Source organism: Lissotriton helveticus, chromosome 4_1 (assembly GCF_964261635.1).
Source record: "Lissotriton helveticus chromosome 4_1, aLisHel1.1, whole genome shotgun sequence".
NCBI classification, from domain to species: domain Eukaryota; kingdom Metazoa; phylum Chordata; class Amphibia; order Caudata; family Salamandridae; genus Lissotriton; species Lissotriton helveticus.
In genome coordinates this window covers 1273628532-1273648870 of record NC_136063.1, presented here as the reverse complement: position 1 = coordinate 1273648870, position 20339 = coordinate 1273628532, and the positions used below count along the sequence as shown (strand labels likewise).

At 44.5% G+C, this 20339-nt stretch overlaps 1 protein-coding gene across 7 annotated transcripts in view; it reads left to right on the top strand.

Annotated features, from left to right (window-relative positions):
• The window catches only part of LOC144829072 (beta-Ala-His dipeptidase-like), a 392817-nt gene that overhangs the window by 337259 nt on the left and 35219 nt on the right, over positions 1-20339 (top strand). For all 7 annotated transcript variants that reach the window (XM_078687840.1, XM_078687838.1, XM_078687841.1 and 4 more), the window contains one exon: positions 19423-19583. In XM_078687840.1, the coding sequence (XP_078543966.1) occupies positions 19423-19583 (161 nt within the window). The remainder of the gene's footprint in view (positions 1-19422; positions 19584-20339) is intronic.

Below are 20339 nucleotides of genomic sequence, written 5' to 3'. Positions count from 1 at the left end.
GGCTGTAGCTGCACTTTGACTCCATGTGCATTAAGCGTCGATTTCGTACTTCGACGATGCACAAGTGGCACATACAACCAGTTTACCTCGACCATGGAAAACTTTCTGGGAGAGCACTGACGATCTTCGAATTATTTAACCCCTATCACGTTGCCATTTGTAGCTTCTTCCCCTGCCTGGTTACCCGCCAATGATTATGCCACACATGGAGCTTAGCATTTCACGTTGTTATTTTCCTGCATGTAACTGATCTCGACATTTTAAATCAGCCTTCATTGAATTCCTCTCTAACACTTACGTCACAACTCTATGGAGTTCATCAGGAGCCAAAACGATTCTGTCATTGGTAACTCACAAGACACTACAGCACCTGATAAAACTCCTGGGAATGATGGGCTCCTGGGGAAGTTTTATTTCACCTAAAGGGCACCCTTGCCTCGAAACTTTTTGGGTGTACCAACAGGCTAGAGATGAAGGTGCGCTTTCATTGTCTATACAGGAGGAGCTGATAGTACTTCTGTCCAAACTGGGAAGTGGTCCGTTGGATGTGCATTCATCCAGACCTTTGTCTCTTTTGAACAGGGACTATAAGATCCTCAGTAAGCCAAAAGGTTTTTGCTGTACCTCTCCACTCTGGTCCACCCTGAACAGAATGGGTTTATCTGGGGGAGGAACACATTCTTGAACCTCCACAAATCTTTCCTCTCATAGAGGAAAACCGGCAGGCGTCCCTGCTGAAACAGCCCTTTTGCTTGACATTGATAAGGCATTCATCCCTTAGGTTGGCCCTGCTTGATGGAGATGTTTTAGAGAATGGGGTTGGGTTCGTACATAATGCGTTGAATGGCCCTGCCCTACACTACCCCAATGGCACGGTTCGGTACAGGCAGTGAGATCTCAGACCAGTTAAACATACACAGGGGCACTAGACAAGAATATCCGATATCACCACTCATTTTCACCTGGCTCTGGAACCGCTGGCGGGCTTATTCCATCTACAGGGTCCACAATGGGGCATTTCGAGGGCTTGCAGTTGGGAAGATATATTCCTGTATGCAGATGATGCATTAGTGTACCTGCAGGATGCGACTACAGACCTTCCCCAGGTAATGGCAGGGTTGGAGGATTTTGTGGGGATTCAGACCTGTCCGTTCCATATGCGCTGCCCTTGTGCAGGCGGAACGGGATGTGTTGCCTCAGATTGCGGTGGAGTGGCACCTTGACTCCTTTTGGTGCGTGGGATTAACATTGATCACGTTGATGACGATCTCATGCATGGTAATCTAGGGGCCATGATGGGCGTGATGATCAGCATTCATGACTCACTGGCTTTTTGAACCTCACTGATGCTCTCTCTCGATGGGTAGGGTGGCCATAGCAAAAATGCTGATATTACCCAGACTATTTTACAACTTCTTGGGCCTCCCGATTTGCCTGCCCCAGAGGTTTTTCTGTGACCTGGAATTTGGCCTATTGGATTGGTTTTGGGCGCACGGTCAAAAGAGAGTGGAACTAGGCAAACTCTATGCACTGCTGGAGTTTGGGGGCCACGAGGACACACCCTGTGAGTTGAATTATGCAGCCACACAGCTGCAGTGGCTGATGTAATGGCTCTCAGACACCCCCAGCCAGAGAAATTGGTCAAACTTAGTGATTTGGGTGATTGCTCTGTAGTGGACTGGCTCATGGACTGCAGTTAGGATCCACGTTCGAATTGTCACCTGTTTGGGACAGCTTGGCCCTGCGGGAACACATATGTTCAGCCCAAACGTCTTCCACCTTCATATTCTCCGATCCTGACTCTCTGGGCAAGGCTGACTTTACATCGGGTGGCTGAGCAGCATAAGAGTGTGAGGAGAGTCCATGCTCGGGTCACTACGAGACCTATACACACACAAGACCATGCTGTCCTTCTGAGAGCTTATTGATCAATATGGCTTGAAGGAGGGTCAGTTCCTCTCTTACAATGCACTGTGTGCCGAGCTTGATGCGCTGTGGGGGACCGATTACACGCAACCTGACCCATTTCTACCTTTGCATACTTTGCTCACACATAGCCATGAAGGACGTGTGATTGCAGCGTTCTGTAGAGTGTTTTTTGGATGCCCGCGTCACACACTTACCGACCTTGCGGGAGGGCTGGGCTGCTTAGCTGGGACTAGACCTTACTAGACAGTGGGATACAGCGCTTGGATAGATGTGTGGGAGCATGCCAATGCTATTGTCATATATAATATGCTGGTATTAATCTTATTAGCACAATGGTAGAAATGTATCTGCTATTCACGATATTGGTACTAGCGATCACATTTATCTGTTCCTGTCTTTTGATTGTCACAACTAACATGTTTCATACTAGACTGATGCTTGACCAATAAATAATTATTGACACCATTCCAATCGCCATTCTATGTAGTCTAAGAAAAGCAAGCATAAGTGACTGAGCCAAAGATACCGTATTGTTTCCACGATGCCTAAGGAATTGGGGTTGTCATGTTCAGTGGTGGCCAGAAACTACACACACCACTATAGAATACTGGGGGGTGGTAGTGGCACCGTAGAGATAGCTGGTCTAATGGCTGACTCATCCTGTGGGGGTGTTCAGAGTCTGTCTGCACACCAAGTCCTCAGTTGAAGTCATCCAAAGCACGCAGGTCCTGGGGATCCTAGGAACTACACGACAGCACACTTTGATGCCTGTTAGACCTGGCACCATTGGTGTGGGTCTCACTTCCATTTTTGCTGTTGCCCCATGTATTTTTGGTGGTATTAGATGCTTTGGGCACTGTGCCACTGCTATCCAGTGCCACAGTGCAAGTGCTCCCTATTGTAAATTGATGTATTAACCAGTGGTTCCATGTTTGGCTATATGGTTTACATGTCAGGCCCTAATCTAGTGCACTGAGTGTGCCCAGGGCGTGTAAATCCAAATGCTGCTGGTTGGCCTGCAGCACTGGTTGTGCCACCCACAGAAGCAGCCTTGTAAAGTGTGCCTAAGGTCTGCCATTGCAGAGCCTGCGTGCAGTCTGTTACTGTCATGCTGACTGGGCAAGTGCACCCACTTCCCAGTCCCTAAACCTTCCCTTTTCTTCATACCAGTCACCCCCATGGTAGGCTCAATGGCAGGGTGCATTGTAAGTATAAGGTAGGACAAGCCCTGATGTGTGTGGCATGTCCTAATAGTGAATTACAGCCATTTTCGTTTTTCACTATTGTAAGGCTATCTGTTCTCCATAGGCCAGAATGGGCTGTTAGAGTAATTACATTTTATAATCCTAACTGTCTCAGAGAACATGGTAGAAATTCGAGTTTAGTATGCCTGAACTCAGAATAATAAAATACATATTTTAGTAAAGTTTATTTTAATATTCTGTGTTTGCAAATACCACTTTTAGAAAGTAGGTATTTGCTTGTCTAACCATTCAAACCTGCCTCTGCTAGGTTGTGTATTCCTATGTCTAGTTTTGTGAGTGACAGGGCTGGTGAATTCCAGGAGACAGGCTGAGTCACCCGGTGGTGAATAGAGAGATCTGCATCTAGATTGGAGGGAGGAGATGCACCTGAACCTTGAATAGGGCTGTGCCTGCCTTCCACAATGCTGGCTCCACCCCCAGCGGAGCGGCTGATGTCTCTGCCCTGCACACTGAAAGAAGAGAAGGACCCCTGTAAATAAAGTGCTCCAGGACTGTACTTGCCTTCCACAATGCTGGCTCCACCTCCTGTGGGGCGTCTGATGTGCCTGCCCTGCACTGTGAAAGGAAAGGAGAAGTCTGGTAAACTGAGTGCTTCAGAACTGGTTTGGACTGGGCAAAGGCCCCTCTACCCTCAGAGAACAAAGGATTTTGGGATATAAATATTGGGATCCTGATCCCATGAAATTAGATCACTTTGTACTACAAGAAGAAACCTTTACTGAGGAGAGGAACCTGAAGAACCTGAGGAGAGACTATTCCCAAGCTGAAGTGCTACTTGGGGGATTGGCCTGCAGTGGTTGCCTTACTGCCAAAGGAAGGAGAAAGGAACTTTGTGTACTTTGATTTAAACTTGTGAAAGATCTCCAAGGGATTGGAAAAGAGCTTGCCTCCTGCTGAAGTCTCAGGGACAACAGACTTCACCCCCAGCTCCCCAGAGTTCTTTTGGAAGTGCCTGCTGCTGTCTTGGGCCTTCTGAGGAACTGCGTGTCGCAAGGAGCTGGAAGCGCGACTCAACGAGAAGAAGCGTGTTGCTGTGCCTGCTGTCGCAACTCCGAAGGAGGGTGTCGCCGCTGGAACTGTCGCACTGCACTGCATCGGAGAGAAGCGTGCCGCAAAGAAGAGGACGTGTGTCGCCGTCGCTGCTGGTGCTGTCGCAACTCCGAAGGAGGATGTCGCCACTGTAGTTGTCACACTGCACCGCATCAGGAGAAGAATCTCGCAACCAGGTCGGAGCGTGTCGCCGTCGCTGTGCCTGCCGTCGCAACTCCGAAGGAGGGTGTCGCCGCTGGAACTGTCGCATTGCACCGCATCGACCAAGAGCACATTACATCCCAGAGAAGCGCGCCACTGTCGGAGCTGCTGCCGTCGCATCTTGGATGTCGCCACTGTAGTTGGCGCATCGAGCGGAAGCTTCACGCATCGTGTGAGAAGAGCATCGCCGCTGGAGCTGTTGCCGTCGCATCGTAAGGGTGTCACCGCTGCAGTCCAAGCATCGAACGAGAGTTTCTCGCATCCCCGAGAAGCGTGCCGCATCTGGAAGATCTTCACGTCTTTATTTCTTTATATCTGAACTTTGCCGCATTTCCCATCTCTGCAACAGTGCTTGTCGTGGAAGCGCAACGCAACTTAAGGTACATTGACGCAGAGTGTCGCATCTAAGAACTGAACTGAACTGAACTAAGATTAAATCTACCATCTTGTATTTTTGTCGGTTATGGTCTTGTGGTAACTCTATATAAAGTCTACTTATTTTTTATATAAAACTTGTGTGGTGTCCATTTGTAGTGTTGTCACTGGGTTACGATATGTGGTCACAACTGCTTAACTTACAACGCATCTTAAATAAGCCTTGACTGCTCGCGCCACGCAACCTAGAGGGCGAGCAGGGGCTATTTTAGGAGTGTTTTCCCCTTGTCCTGACTAGAGGAGAGGGTCCCTATTTGTCACAAGTACCTACCTGTGCCAACTAGAGACCCCCAAATCTAACAATGCCTTAGACATTTACCTGGCAAACAGGAGGCTAAATCTGATGTTAGACCTCTGTGATCCCTACTACATCTCTGCCCCCCCCCCCTTTTACCGTTTTGGAACGGATTCAGTATGGGTCACAATGCAACGCCTCTGGTCCATCACACCGACTTCCCAGCAATGGTTGTGCAGAAGTTACTTGCCCCCATGTTTCCTTGGTGATGGGCTGTCTTACTGAGCCTGCATGGCCCTAGCACAATGGTAATTCTCTCCCCCTCGCCCCCTATCACACAAGTAGTTTAGTAGCTCTTCTGTTTCCCATGTTGCATGGTCCTAGACTCTTCTGGGCAAGTTTTTGGATTAGAGATGGTGGGCTCCTATCCAGAGATATGGGTTGTCCCTGCGCCCACTAGAATAATAGAGCCACCCCAAGATAGGATGGATAGACTATCGGAGTGCACTTTATTGGTTTTGACCACTCGCTGACACTGCTACTTGGCATGGATATCTGTCTCATTTGTATTTACTGCGTAAGTGTGTTGTTGCTTTTGCAATGTGTGTTCCATCTGCCCAGGATATATGCCCAATCACTCATAAAGAGTTACTTGGAAAAAATGCAATGTTTTTTAGGATTACATTGCTTTCTCAAACAATATTGCTTGGTAAGGTGGGGAAATGTTTTATTTTACTTGCAAGGTTCTGCAAAGGTGACAGCTGCTGAAATTAAAGTAGTTTGCAATTCACCAATTTTCATTTGCATTGACTTGCACAGTAGCAAAGGTTTCCTCCTGCATAACCAATTTTAAGAAGTGTATTTTCAATTAAACACAATACCTGAAATCTGCAGACATTTTCTGCTAAAATCGCATGTGTGGACGTCTTCCTCCTAAGTGTTTACTTAAACAAAAGATTTTCCACTGAAACCAAAGTACCATTAACATTTAAGAATACATCAGATGATCATATACTCTTCACTTTAGGGCATATATTTGTGGGACTTTTCTGTGACTTTAGATTTCTGTGTAGTACACCTTATTTTGTTGACTTTTTTTGTCACTGTGTTTATTGATTTTAACAACTACATACCGTGTAATCAAAGTACATTCTTGCATATGCTCCATTATACACAAAATTAATTAGCACAGTTGTATTACAGTGCAAATTGCCATCTCCAGTAGCATTAAAACAAGACACAGGACAGGAATATCTGTATAAAGAAACAAACCATCAAATCAACTGGTAGAAATTGTGCAGCATCCAACATACCTTTGGAGATGTGTTTGAGGATGGGATAACCACCTCTATGTGACAGTGGCTTTTCAAGTGTAAGGGAAGGGTGGAATGCCAACGGGGAATTCGTATTGAGGTTCTGGCCTATCATACTATGTGGTGAGTGTATCTAGGATATACCAGCCTGAGGCTAATGCAGTAGTGGTGTAGAAAGACTGATGTCTGATTCATAGTGGCCTTTCATCTGTTTTGGTCTCTACCTCCCTCAAGAAACCCTCCCGTTGCAGTGGAGCTGTGGGGTTTCCAGTGAGGCAAGTGTATTTTGTGGTAGCGTCTAGTTCTGCTTACAGTCCCCTTTTGACGTTGTATAGCCATCTGGTAAGTGTTGGAGGCATGGGAGACTCCAGGTCATTGCTGTACTACGTATCATTAGTACCAGGGCAAGGTCTAGAAACGTGTGCATGATTTTGTGCACTTGGTACTCACTTCGCAAGTACCAGCCAGAAGTGTCTGGGATCCACGGTGATCTGTATGCCTACTATCTCTCTGTTAAGTCTATTGCTAACCCTTTCCAATATTCCGTAACATGTGGGCGAAGCCACACCATGTGATAAAAATCGGGATCAATTTTCTGTGCACATAAGCCAACTATAGGACACAGTCAGGTACATACATGTAAGCCGGACAGGGGTCAAATATGCTCGGTGTTGGTGATTGAACTGTGTAAATTTGAGGCAAGACCGTGTTGACCATTGACAGGCAACATTCCTAGTGGATGTCTGATAGCTTTTGACCTGTATCCTCTTCACAATTTTCTTTTAGTGGGGCTAAGTTTTGTTTCTCTGTGTCTTGCACTGCTTTATTGAGGAACTTATAAAGTTCAAATAGGGATTTGAGTTGATATAGACTGTTATCAGAGCTATACTTGTAGTGTCCAGCCGGACAATCAATTTAATCAACAAATAAACTCAAAACAATGCTGTGAACAACATAACAATATAGTGGGACACAATCCTGCATCCTACAAAAACACATGACATTTACAAAACATTAAAGACATTTCAGGCATGACAAAGTTAGCTTGTCGAATGTGAATTATGGCAAGCTTAGTATAAACATTCAATGCACAGTGGATTCATGTGCATATTGTTTTACATGTGTCGACGACGTTTCATTCCTTTCAAAGAAATAATAGGATCATCATCAGAACAGTGATTAGTACAAGCCTGAATTTAGAAATTGCCTTTAGAGAATTATTTGAACTTTATAAGGAACAATGTTTCAATACATGACTGCTACCCAAGGTCCTTATTTACCTTGCGGGTTCCCTTGTTTTTTCTTTAAAATTATTGAAGCACATCACATCTTTCTGGGCCCTGCCGTGTACCAGTAAAGTTTGAAGAACCTGTGATTTTTCTGGAATGCCATGTGTTTTATTCCAAAGTACAGACAGTTGCCATTTTGGGACAGAGAACAGGAGGAAGCTGCCAAGGGGGAGCCCTGCAGCAGCCACAAAGGATCCGTCCAGGGTTGGACATCATGAAGTGAGTATAAGTCCCTGCAGCCTGGCACCACCCAGATGGGGACTTCAGGGGCATAGGAGGTACGCCGATCTGTTCCACCCATGCCTCTCTTCCAATACCATATGGCTACCTGCATGAGAGCATTTTGCCCCATTATATGTACCACCTGCATAAAGGCCAACAGCCACTCCAATATAAGTCTGCTGAGGGAGGAGAAAACCAGATCCCCATCTCCACTAGGCAACCCCCCGACTGCCACACCATAGGCCACTGTAGCTGCACTGCAATACAATATTTATCATACTGCTGTGCTCCAAGGCTCCCCTCAGCCTACGGAGCATACATCTTGGAAATCACCATCCTGCACCTGCCCGATCCCCATGTCAGTGCAATCAATAAGGAATGGAATTTCATAAGGAAATGTCTACCCAGTTGCATCGGGACCGCAAAGAAGAAAGGCAGCAGCCGAGGAAGCACCAGCACCTAAGCAGTCTTGAGTGATAGGGTAGTCTACTCCACAAGGGAAGCAAATACCTAGCAAATGTCAGTGCCCATCCCAAGTTGCTGGTTGTCACATCACTGTCCGAATGATAGACGTTGACTCCCAAATATTTCAAACCAAAGGTCTAGGTTGTAATGCTGCCTGTTGTGCACCAGACTGTGAACTGAGGGGAAAGAGACAGGACTTATTTCAGTTGATGTTGACCCGATACCCTGCTGAATTCTTCTACTAATGCAATTATGTTAGTTACAGTGTTCCTTTTGTCATGGAAATAAATTATGATATCATCGATACATATAGGGATATTATATCCCATCTCCTATCCATGCGAATCCCCCAGTTGGGATCCCTTGATCTCAGTGAGCTTGCCAAAAGCTCCATGGTTAATGCAAATATGATGGGGAACTAGTGGGTACCTCTGCCTATTTGTATATGTCGGATATCACTTTTCCAGTTTTCACTCTCACCTTTGGGGTGGCAAATAGTAGCCGAACCCAGATGAGGAACCCACTCCCCAAGCACAACTTCCTCAGCACCACCAGCAGGTATGTTCATCAAGTGTATCAAATGCCTTTTCCATATCGAGAGAGGCCACCAAAGGGGTATTCCCAGAGGCGTCTGCCCACTTCATAATCAGAAATAAATGGCAGATGTTTAGGAAAGTGCTTTAGTCCTGGATTAAGGTGTTCTGTTCTGATATCACCAGTGTCTGGGCTGCAGACACCAATCGATTTGCCTAATGTTTATCTTGTCATTTAAATTTAGAAGTGATAATGGGTGGTAAGAACCCATTAATAGCTGGTCCATGTAGGGTTTTGGGAGTACGGAGATTATCTCCTTTGTCAAGGAGTACGGGACCTGCCCCTCGACTTGCAGTAACTTAGGGGCTAGTTGCAGCGCATAAGTGGCATGGAACTCCAGGGCAGTCCATCCATACCCAAAGTCTTTTCTCATGCCATTTGTTTCATGTATCTCCTCTGCCATTAGTAGGGCATCCAGCTTCACCCACTGTAAGGGGATACTGTTGGTAGGTGCACAGCACCCAATTATCCCTCAATGGGCATGTCATCCGTCTCCTGTCTCGAAATTGTACAATCAATTGTAGTACTCAATGAATTTTGGATAAATTTCTGCTTGACTGTTTAGTATACTCCCTTTTGGGTCCTTATTGCAGTGATGGGGGCCTTGGAGGTCTCAGATCATAGAAGCCAAGCTAACATCCGACCCGCTTCATCACCCTCCAAGTGTTGGCGAGCCACATATTCCCTACAGTCTAATTTGCAGAGTCATGTCAGACCGGCCTTGCAGTCTTTCTTCATTTGTACCAATTGGGGCACGACTTCGGGTTCATGCACCAAGGAGAGTTCGAGTGCACATATGTCAATTTTAAATATTTCCAATTCTCAACAGAGTACCAATCTGCCACTGTAGACTGACTTAATAAAAAGTTGCCTCATAACAACTTTGAATGCATCCCATTCCATAAGGACGTTTGATTCTTTTTTTTTAAGTTTGATTTTATTGAAGATATGAAAAGTGGGGGAAGGGGGTAAAAATGAAGAAACAGGAAAATGCATGTGACAATAAAATACAACTGAAGCAATAAACATAAGGAAATGTAAATACATAAGAGAAAATAAACAAGTCATTAAATAATCATGAAAAGCAAGTGTAACAAGCATTAAAATAGCATGAACAAGTAAGTAAGCACAAGGTAAATGTACTGCAATATAATCTTGGGAAATATAACTTTAAAGAGAAAAGGGCAATAGGATACTCATGGAGGTTTGCGTACTTCCGCTGCATCAAGGATTAAAAAGGGACGAACGGGAGCACAGGAGGAGAGATAAGTTACCAAAGGAAGCCAAAGAAGGTCCCGTTTAATTGCCAGGGAGACAGGGGATACATAATTGGTGTCAAGACGGTGGTGAAAACAGACTGCATTCCACCATGAGCGATAGGAAACATCCTTAGCTTGTTTCCAATTGGAAGTGATAATGTGGAAAGCAACAGCTAACAAAAGGTCAAGGAGTTCGTAATGGCGTGGGGATTGTGGAAGATGTGGGGAAAGAGAACCTAGAAAAATAAGTGCAGGGGAGAAGGGGAGTTGAAATTGGGAAATCTTTTGTATTTGGGACCAAACTGAGTTCCAAAACGTGGATACAGGTGGGCATTCAAACAGCATGCGTTTGAGGTCTGCAGAAGGACAGGGGCAAGACCAACATAAAGAGTCGGATTCAGACAAAAAATGTGACATGGCAAGAGGGGTAAATACAATTCTGTTATAAATAAAATATAAAGTCTGCGTGTTCTGGGCAGCTCTAGAGGTTTTATGAAGTTTGGACCAGACTTTATCCCAGAGAGGAACCGACCAGTTTTGAGAGAGATCAGACTCCCATGCGACTTCAATTCTAGACTTCACTCTGTCCACCGTGCATCGGAAAGAGTTATAAAGGGAAGATGCAGAGGGAGTAGATTCCAGTAGCGAAGACGTGGGTTTGCGATCTAAAGGAAAATCAATGAATAGTGGCAAGGATTGAAGGAAGAGTGTGAGTGCAGGATAAAGCAGGTCGTATTGAAAGCAAGCCTTAGCAGGTAGTGAGTAAGAGGATTTAAGATCTGAGAACGGGAGAGGAACACCGTCTAAGAGCAGTTGAGAGATCCAACAGAGACCTCGAGAATAACAAACTTTCCAATAAATAGTGCGGTTGCGAATTTTAATAAGCTAATTAAACCAGATAGGTTGTTCGTGGAGGGAAAGGAGGGAAGGATATGACGAGGTTAAGAAAGGGTGAAGAAGGGAACGGCAATGAGAGACAACAGGAGTATAATGACCTGCCGGATAAGACGTGAAGGACAGAAATTCACGGAAGGTAAAGGGAGAGATAAAGGAGGATTCCATAAGTAACAAAATGGGGGGATAGAAAGGGAGTTCAGAAGAAAGCCATCGAGACATTTGCTTCAGAGAGAAAGCTCGATGATACTCTTTAAAATCAGGAAAGCGGACGCCGGCCTGGGCCTTGTCTTTTCGCAAGGAGGCTAGAGCTATCCGTGGAAGTTTACCATGCCATAAGAATTTTAATAGTAAAGAGTCAATCTTTTTGAAAAGAGAAACCGCGATATGCATTGGGAGAATAGAAATAGTATAAAGAAGGAGGGGAGAAAGCATCATCTTTATAGAGTTGAGTCGTCCCCACCAAGACAAAAAGAGGGGATGCCAGCGTGTAATGGCTGCCTCCATTTTCTTAGAGATATAATCAAAATTCAACCTGAGGGTATCAGATAGGAGAGGAGCGAACCAAACACCTACATATTTGATTTTTGAGGGTTGCCAAGAGAAACCAGATTGTATAAAAAGATGTTTCTGGCAGAGAGAGTTCAAAGGAAGTATTTCACATTTGTCGACGTTGAGGCGGTAACCGGAAACAGCGGAAAAAGAAGAGACTTGCTGCAGAAAGGGAGGTAATAAAAAAGCAATAAAAAAGCATGTCGTCAGCATAAACCGAAAGTTTAACCTGATGAGAACCAAAATGAAAACCAGAAATATTATCATCCTGACAAATCTTAGTAAGAAAGGGTTCTAAGGCTAAAACAAATAATAGAGGGGATAAAGGGCAACCTTGTCGGACACCTCTGTGTAAAGAGAAATAATTTAAGGTCATACCATTAACAAAGATGGAGGCTTGGGGGTTAGAATAAAGTAAGGATATAATAGAAATAAAATTGGAGGGGATGCCAATCCAACGGAGAGCCTGGAACATGAAGTTCCATCCAATCCTGTCAAAGGCTTTCTCCGCATCTAAGGAGATAGCTGCAAAGGGAAGATCCAGCGAGGAAGCTCTGCTGAGAATATTAAGGAAGACTCGTGAATTATCAGAGGAAAGACGGCCCTTAACAAAACCGGATTGTTTGGGACCAATTAAGTCCGGTAAGAGGGGGTCTAAGCGCAAGGCTAGAATCTTAGCTAATATCTTATAATCCGTGTTAACCAGGGAGATTGGTCGATAATTCTTACACAAGGAATGATCTTTGTCCTCTTTTGGAATTTAGCATATTAAGGCCTGTTGAAAGGAACCACTGGAGGACCCCTTTGTAAGAAAAGATTGAAATAAGAGAAGAAGTTTAGGGAGAAGAAGGGAGGCAATATGACTGTAAAATTCGATGGTGAAGCCATCAGGACCCGGAGCTTTCCCATGACGTAATTTAGAATCAGCATGGGAGATTTCAGAAAGCGAGATATCTACATCCAAAGAATTGAGATTAACATGGGACGTCGGGGGAGAGGGAAGGGATTGGAAGTAGGAAAGAAGTTCTGTGGAAGTTGGAATCTGTTCAGGGGTATAGAGGGCGTCGTAAAATTTAACAAATTCGGTAAGACTTTCTTTATCCTTAAATCGGGACTCCCCAGATGAAGTCCGAATGGATTCAATCTTCGTGCGTTCTTTCCTAATTTTGAAATAGTTAGCAAGAAGTTTTCCCATCTTATTCCTGCCACCATAATACCGGGAGTTGCATTTTAATAAAAGGTTAGAAGCGGCTTCAGTTGTGAATTTGTTGAACGAAATTTTCGCCTCAATAAGTTTCTTAAGGGAAGAGTCAGAATTGGAAGAATGATAATCGAGTTCGAGACGCTTAATATCAGCCAGAATTTGAGCAGATTTGGCCTTTCTGAGTTTCTTCCGTCTTGCCACAAAGTTGATGATAAAACCCCTAGAGGCTGCTTTGAAAGAGTCCCAAACCATAACATAGGAAGAATCAGGGGTGTGATTTAGAAGGAAAAATTCAGTGGTGAAAGAAGAAAATTCAGAACAAAAAACAGGATCATGTAGCAGAGCATTATTGAAACGCCATCTGCCAGAGTGAGGGGAAAATGGGAAGAGATCCAAATCGACAAAAACAGGGGCGTGGTCAGAAAGTAAAATGGAGCCAATTTCAGAGCGAATGTCATGTTGGGAAAGGGATTTGCTAATGCAAATATGATCAATGCGGGATTGGGACTGATGAGGGGGAGATAAAAAACTATATTCTCTAAGGTCAAGGTTACACAGTCGCCAGATATCAACTAAAGCATTGTTTTGAGTAGTTTTGACAAATTGGGAATGCATTTTACAGGGCACAAATTTGGCTTTGGAGCGACGGTCGAGGAAGGGATCCATAATTTGATTACAGTCCCCACCAAAAAGGATATAATCCCCAGAAAGGGAGGCTAGCTTGTCAGAGATAGAGGGCCAACAGGATCTATCCACTTCAGTAGGAGCATACACATTAAAGAGAGTAATAAGGATATTATAAACAAGCAAATTAACAATGACCCAACGGCCATTAACATCACACTCATGAGAAGTTGAAGAAACATTTAACTTTTTATGCAATAAAATCACAACACCATTTTTCTTATCAACAGTGGGAGAGCAGAAAACATGACCCACCCAACCACGTTTAAGCTTTAAAGCCTCTGCCTCCGGGAGATGAGACTCCTGAAGAAGGGCAACATCCGTATTAAGTCTTGCCCGGTGAGATAACACCCTTTGTCTTTTAATGGGATTGTTTAATCCCTTAATGTTCCATGACGTAACACGGAATGAAACGGTTTAAGAAAACAACTAGCAACATCATGCTCATTAAATGCAAATACAGGAAATAATTGGAATAAAGTATAATTAGTGATAAAAATGAAAAGTTAAAAGAAGAGAAGAGAGAAGAAGAAAAGGAGACAAAAGTGAGAAGAAAAGAAAATATTGCAAAAATATTACTCGACCAGAAAGAAGAGAGAAGGGAGAAAAAGGAGAAAGAGAGAAAAGAGAAGGAAGGGAGTGAAAGGAGAGGAGAAGAAGGAGAGGGAAAGGCAAGAACAAATAAGAACAAGAAGACAGTACACGTCCAAGGCGGACGACTGAAAGACATACTTACGAGAACGGAAAACGCAAAATGAAAACGGGGGTGGTGGCGTCGACGGAAGACAGCGATATCAACAGGAGCGGGCACCAGACCTCTAATACCAGAATTCCAGAAGGGCAGCGTACAGACACAGATACACTGAGTAACATCGGGATGATAATATGGAGGGGAAAATCTGTGAAAAATGAGAAAAGAAAGGATAAAAGTATAAAGTAAGACGAACCAGGGAATGAAAACGGTCATAAACAATGGGAAAAATAGACGGGAAAATGACAACAGTAAAAGGGGACCACAGAAAAAGAAACAGCATCAGCAAAATCGCCAAGACATCAGGTTCCTTCAAGTCGGTCTGGAAACATCCATAACTCAGGACTGTGTTGTCGAAGGAACTCTTGAAGCACCGCAGGATCTTCGTATGTGGTGGTTTTGTTCTTGTAGGTAACCTTGAACAAGCAAGGGTGAAGAAGACCGTAACGTGCATTAAGGGCTCTGAGTTGTGGACGTAAATCCAAGAACCTCTTTTGACGGTCCGCAGTGGCTTTGGAGTCATCCTGAGATAGAAAAAGACGATGACCTTCCCATAGAATTTGTTTCTTGAGTTTTGCAGCTGAAAGGACTTGCAGGAGATCAGTGTATTGAAGGAACAACATGATGACTCCTCTGAGCTTAGTAGACACTCTAGGACCAAGGCGATGTGCTCTTTGGATGTTGATGGAAGCCAGGGCCGGAGTATCTAAGATCTTTGAGAGAAATGATTGGAAGAAAACAGTAGGGTTAGACCCTTCCGTAAGTTCAGGAAGACCATACAGGCGAAGGTTGTTCCTACGGTTTCGATTTTTCAAATCTTCCGTCTCCCTCTTAAGTAATAGAATCTCTGCTTCCAAGGAAGGGATGTGAGAGCAAGAGGAATAAAGAGCTTCCGTTGATTGTTCCAATGTGAGAAGGACGTTTGATTCTGAACCAGTCAAACAGGCACATGGGGGCCTCAAGTGGTGAGGAGGAGGTCTATCACCGCAGATTGATGGATGCAGGCCCCGGTAGGCCTCGCCCTCTTCCAAAGACAAGCCCTTCATTTTATTGCTGGGGGGCACCAGGTGGTAGCAGTGGTGGGAGACTGCATCATTGTACAATGGTACCAGGAATGTGGTCAGAGCTCAGCAATCCGCCCCACTTGACGGCTGCACTGCCAGAGCCCAGCGCCCAGTCCGTGGCATAGTAGATGGGTCCCAGGCGTTTGATGCCAGCAGAATGGCCACAGGCCGCTATGACGATCATGCTCAGCCAGCGGCCGCCCTGATGTCACTGGATGGGCTGGCAGGGACCACAGTCGACTGTGAGTCCTCTGGTCCCCCCGGAACATGGGTGCAGTCCACAGCAGACAAGGGGGAGTTCTGATACTGAAGTTTGCAGGCCGCTAGCCTCCAATTCTCTGGTGCACCGGATGACATCAGCAAGCCTTCAGAAGTTAACGGGGGTGCAGGAGGTTGTTGCAGTGCTACCAGGTACTGGTACGGGCTCAAGAGCCGTGGAGGATGCTCTGTACTGGGCAGTTGTCGGTACACAAATCTGAGCGACCTGCCTGACTGCCATCTTGGTTACACCCCTTCTTTAAAGAAAATCATCCAATTTCAAACACTGTTTGTAAACAGCAGTTTATCGCAAATGCACTCATTTTTTTACCGGACGAACTGACAGACTGCACTGTCAATACTACATTATTTTTCCTGTCCCTGTCTGTTGACTGTGGATTGGGACCCAAGAAGCACAAGTGCTATGGGTCTGGGAGTCCATTGAAGACCTCAGAATGCTGCAGATCTTGCTATATTCAGTAAACTTGGGAGTGTGTAGAGCATGGAGTTGCCTCTAAATCTGTAATTCACATGTTCGCCATATTTTGCTGTGCATGTTCTGATCTGGGGTGACTGGTACTGCACCATATTTTTCCTCAGATGTTTTGCATTTTACTCCTGTGGACGTAGCAGGTTTTTGAAGTGAGAGTGTTCAGGTCCCCTACTAATATTAACTCCAATGTTGTTTTTTATGTTGTCCCTACAGACATCTTTTACTGTCTGGAGTTGAAGACCTATTATTTGTATTACATGCAAAATATATAGATATAGTTTGCTTTCGGTCATCCCCTTGCTCTCAATTGGATGTCTTTCTATTCTATCTTCTTTCCTTGCTTCTAATTTGATTGCTTTGCTCCCTAGTCTTTGTTTTCCCACCTCTGGAGGAGCATTTCTACTTGAGCTTGTCTTGACTGCATGGCTAGTATCCTTCCACAGGTTATTTTCAGGGTACCACTTGGTATTCATTAGCGCTCCATGGGAGTGCAAGTGTTTTCTTACTTCCTCCTGTGTGGGCTGCTTCCCACTCACACGTTCAGTCCATCCACCCAGATCTTCAGCAGTCTCTGTAATTCTTTCCTACCAAACTGCTCTTTAGATGCTGAGCAGCACTGATGAGAAGCATTTGCCTCTACCAAGATAAACCAGCAATGGCAAAATCAATGGCTCACCGCTCATTTTTAAAGGCATGACTGGTCTTTGCCAGTGCTTGTTGGTGCATGCTGCCCAAGGTAACAGCGAGTGAAGGGTTTACTCCTATGCCTGTGCTGGTGTGTGTGGGTGTTGTATTTGGTGACCTTATGTGACCCGTTGCTATTTATTTATTTATTTATTTATTATATACTAGAAGCTAATACCCATTGTCTCCTTAGGCAGTAGAAACCAGTCATTACCAAGGAGAGAGTCACAGAGTCATGTGGGCATTTTAATCATGCCCTCCAGGGTGAATCTTTTAGATCTTTGATTTCAGACTTTCAGAAACTTAGCTGAAGAAGGATGAAGGGCTCAAAACAAAACTAGGGGGCAAATGACTTCTGAAAAAGTACCCCTTGCCTTTAATTGGTTTGAAGAGATGTTTGCTAATGCCATCATCAATCAAGGTCAGAATTAATCACTTTGTACACAACATTGAGTGTGAGTGAAGTATTGTCCTGCCACAATCAACAGGCTGCTTCAAGCTCAAGGGTTGCTGACAGAGTTCATAGCAATCACCAGTCACAACATGCAGGATGAGTTGCAAGGATGGCTCTCTGCGATGAAACCCAGTGGCTTCACTCTTCTTTGGCTCGTTGATACCACATCCCGGGATTCTACATTGACACAACTCCACTTCAGAACACACATTGAAAAGAGGACAAAATTGACCAGGTTCAACACTTTTTCTTTGCAAACTGAAGGCTTTTGACCCAGAATCAAACTTCTGAACTGCTGTCCACTCAAGGGTCCTGTCACATCTCAATAGATGTAGTGTCTTGTGCCCAATGTCCTAGACTCCCAGTCCACCCTGCTCCCCAAAAAGCATTTTCAGTGCTGTGGCATAGTTCATTAAAAGGCTAAAGAAATTCAACAGGATCGACTCCACGATGAAAGACCTATGCAAGCTACCCATACATATCTGCGTCCGTCTGAAGGCAGTACACCGAAGCACCACCCACACTAGATAATTAAGTGGAAGTTCTCTAGTGGCCCTTGCAATACCTGAAACAGCAACATCACCAGGTTAGAGAACAAAAACTTCAGAAATCTTCAAGGCATTTTACTGTAATGCAGAAGTGATCTTTATCTCCAGTACTGCCCAGTTTATGGAAGCTCAATTCCTTCTCCAGTTTTTTAAGGAACTGAAGACTCAGATCTTCAAGTAACAGCTTTTTATTATGCAATCTGCCTGACTACCAGACTTCGTCTGAAGAAATCCCCTCAGTCAAAAGTCACTTGCCTTTTGGCCCGATGTAAATTCCCAGCCATTTCACAGTGTGAATTGTTCCTGCCACTCTCTACTTATTAAAACGCCTCCCCCTTTTCCCTTCTTACCCTTCAGTACCTTCCAGCATTTCTGTACCTCTTAATCTTTCTTGTCTGTGAAACACCATACTCTATACTCTTTTCTGTACACCCATGACTGAACAGTATTCTCTTGAGTTTTAGCTAGGTTCGCACTGTAGAAGTACCCAACGTTGTACATACTTAATTTCTACATAATTTAAATGGAATTTATGAGTCAGTCCACACACCGAAAAAAAGTTCCAGGCAGGGAAAAAAACAACAAAGGTCTGAAAATAAATGTCATTAGGAAAGTGAGTCACTGCCCCAGCCAGTGGCTTAACCACATCCTCCTCTAGCCTGTCAGTTAGGTATTCTGTATTGGCCTGAATCAGACATCCCGGGTCTACTGCTGCAGCTTACCCAAGCAGGACCTCTTGTCCCAAAGGGGCTGCAGCGTGTGGTTGCTGGTAGCAACTCTCATAGCTCTCTACAAGCTGCCTGTAGTGGACCAACACTCAACCAAGCTCTTCTTCCAACTTTACCTATGCATCAGGCTCCCTTGCTGGGGCTGGGACACCTCTACCACCCCAGGGAAGAAAGCAAATGCATTTGTAGTACATGGTGCTAATTGATGGGAACAGGTCTGCTAGAATAGGAGAAACAAATGATTAAAACACTATAACTAAACCATGTCCTCCAACTGCTTCTGCTTCAACCATCCATCGCACCCAGCTCTGAGATAGGACTGCTTCTTTCATGGATCCAAGGTTCTCTGCATATGCTGCTACAAGACGTGCTGAGGCTTTATTCATGTTCTTCTTAGCTTCTTATTGCATAACTCCTAGTAGGCTCTACCTGGGCCACCTCTAATGTACATTAGAAGAGGTATATGAGTTCCCTAATGCTCATATAGACTTCATTAAACAATAAACATTCACTTCATCTGCAAATATAAGAGCTCAGCTGGAATTTCTTTTAGAAGTGATGAGAAAAGCATCACTTTGTCCCCAAATGTTTGGCTTCTTAGCAGCACTTTTCAGTAGTTTGAAATCTTAAAAGTATACATAAAAACATAATGTAGAATGTGTGACCATCTCAAATTACATATAGTGTGTCCACATTGAATTCAGCATAAGGTATCATTCAACACCACCACCAATTCATGGATCCTAATGTTTTGTTATTACTATCATTGTGTCGTATACAAATCTCCTCTTCTATACATGGTAGAAGTACACCCACCAAACCGCTGACATTATCTTGTTTTCTGCTTCAAGGAAAACTGGTGGACTCTTCAGGCCGCATTCTGATCCCTGGCATCTATGACAACGTGGCTCCCCTAACTAAAGAAGAGAAGAAGCTCTATGAAAATATTGAATTTGATTTGGAAGAGCACAAGAACAACACTGGTGTGACAAAATTCCGACAAGACACAAAGGTAGAAATCACAAGGCAATATTGTTGAGGCCTTGATATTCCTATATTTGATTTGGTAGTGGTCAAAGTGTATTTAAAAAAGTATGAGAACTGTGATGCTTTGAGTCATGGGGTGGGGTAAGTGAGCATGGGGGCGTGGTCAAATTTGTGGCAAAAAAAATGAAATAGTACGCATCTTTTTTCGTTCTTTCACCTTCAGGTAACTATATATAGATCGGCAAGCCTTGGACTGGCTTGCTTCCTTTTTGGAGGTTAGAGGACAGGAGGTAAGGCTTCCACCCTTCTCTTCAGGGTCCCATGAGTTGACAGTAGGGGTGCCCCAGGGTTTCGGCCTTGAGTCCTACACTATTTAACATGTATCTTACCCCACTAACTCAGCTGTCCGAAGCCTTCATGGCTAAAGTGAACTTGTACACTGATGAAACTCAGCTGCTGTTCTCCTGGGGCAGGGGAGAAGTGATCATGGGCGAATCCACCACAACCTGTCTTACAAAAGTTTTCCACTGGTTGGCCGTCATTCAACTTAAATGTAACGCAGACAAAACTGAAATACTATTCTTCGGTAATAACCCCCAGAAACATGGCAGGCCTTCTGGCCTGAAGACACCTCCCATCCGCCGGGCACCCAGGGGGAGCAGTTAAGAACTTTGGTGTCAAATTCGAAAACTGTCTGTCCTTTCAACTACAAATCAAAGCTGTAGTAGCAACATGTTTTGGGCTACTGCGCATTTTAAGAAAGTTTTAACATATCTTTTCG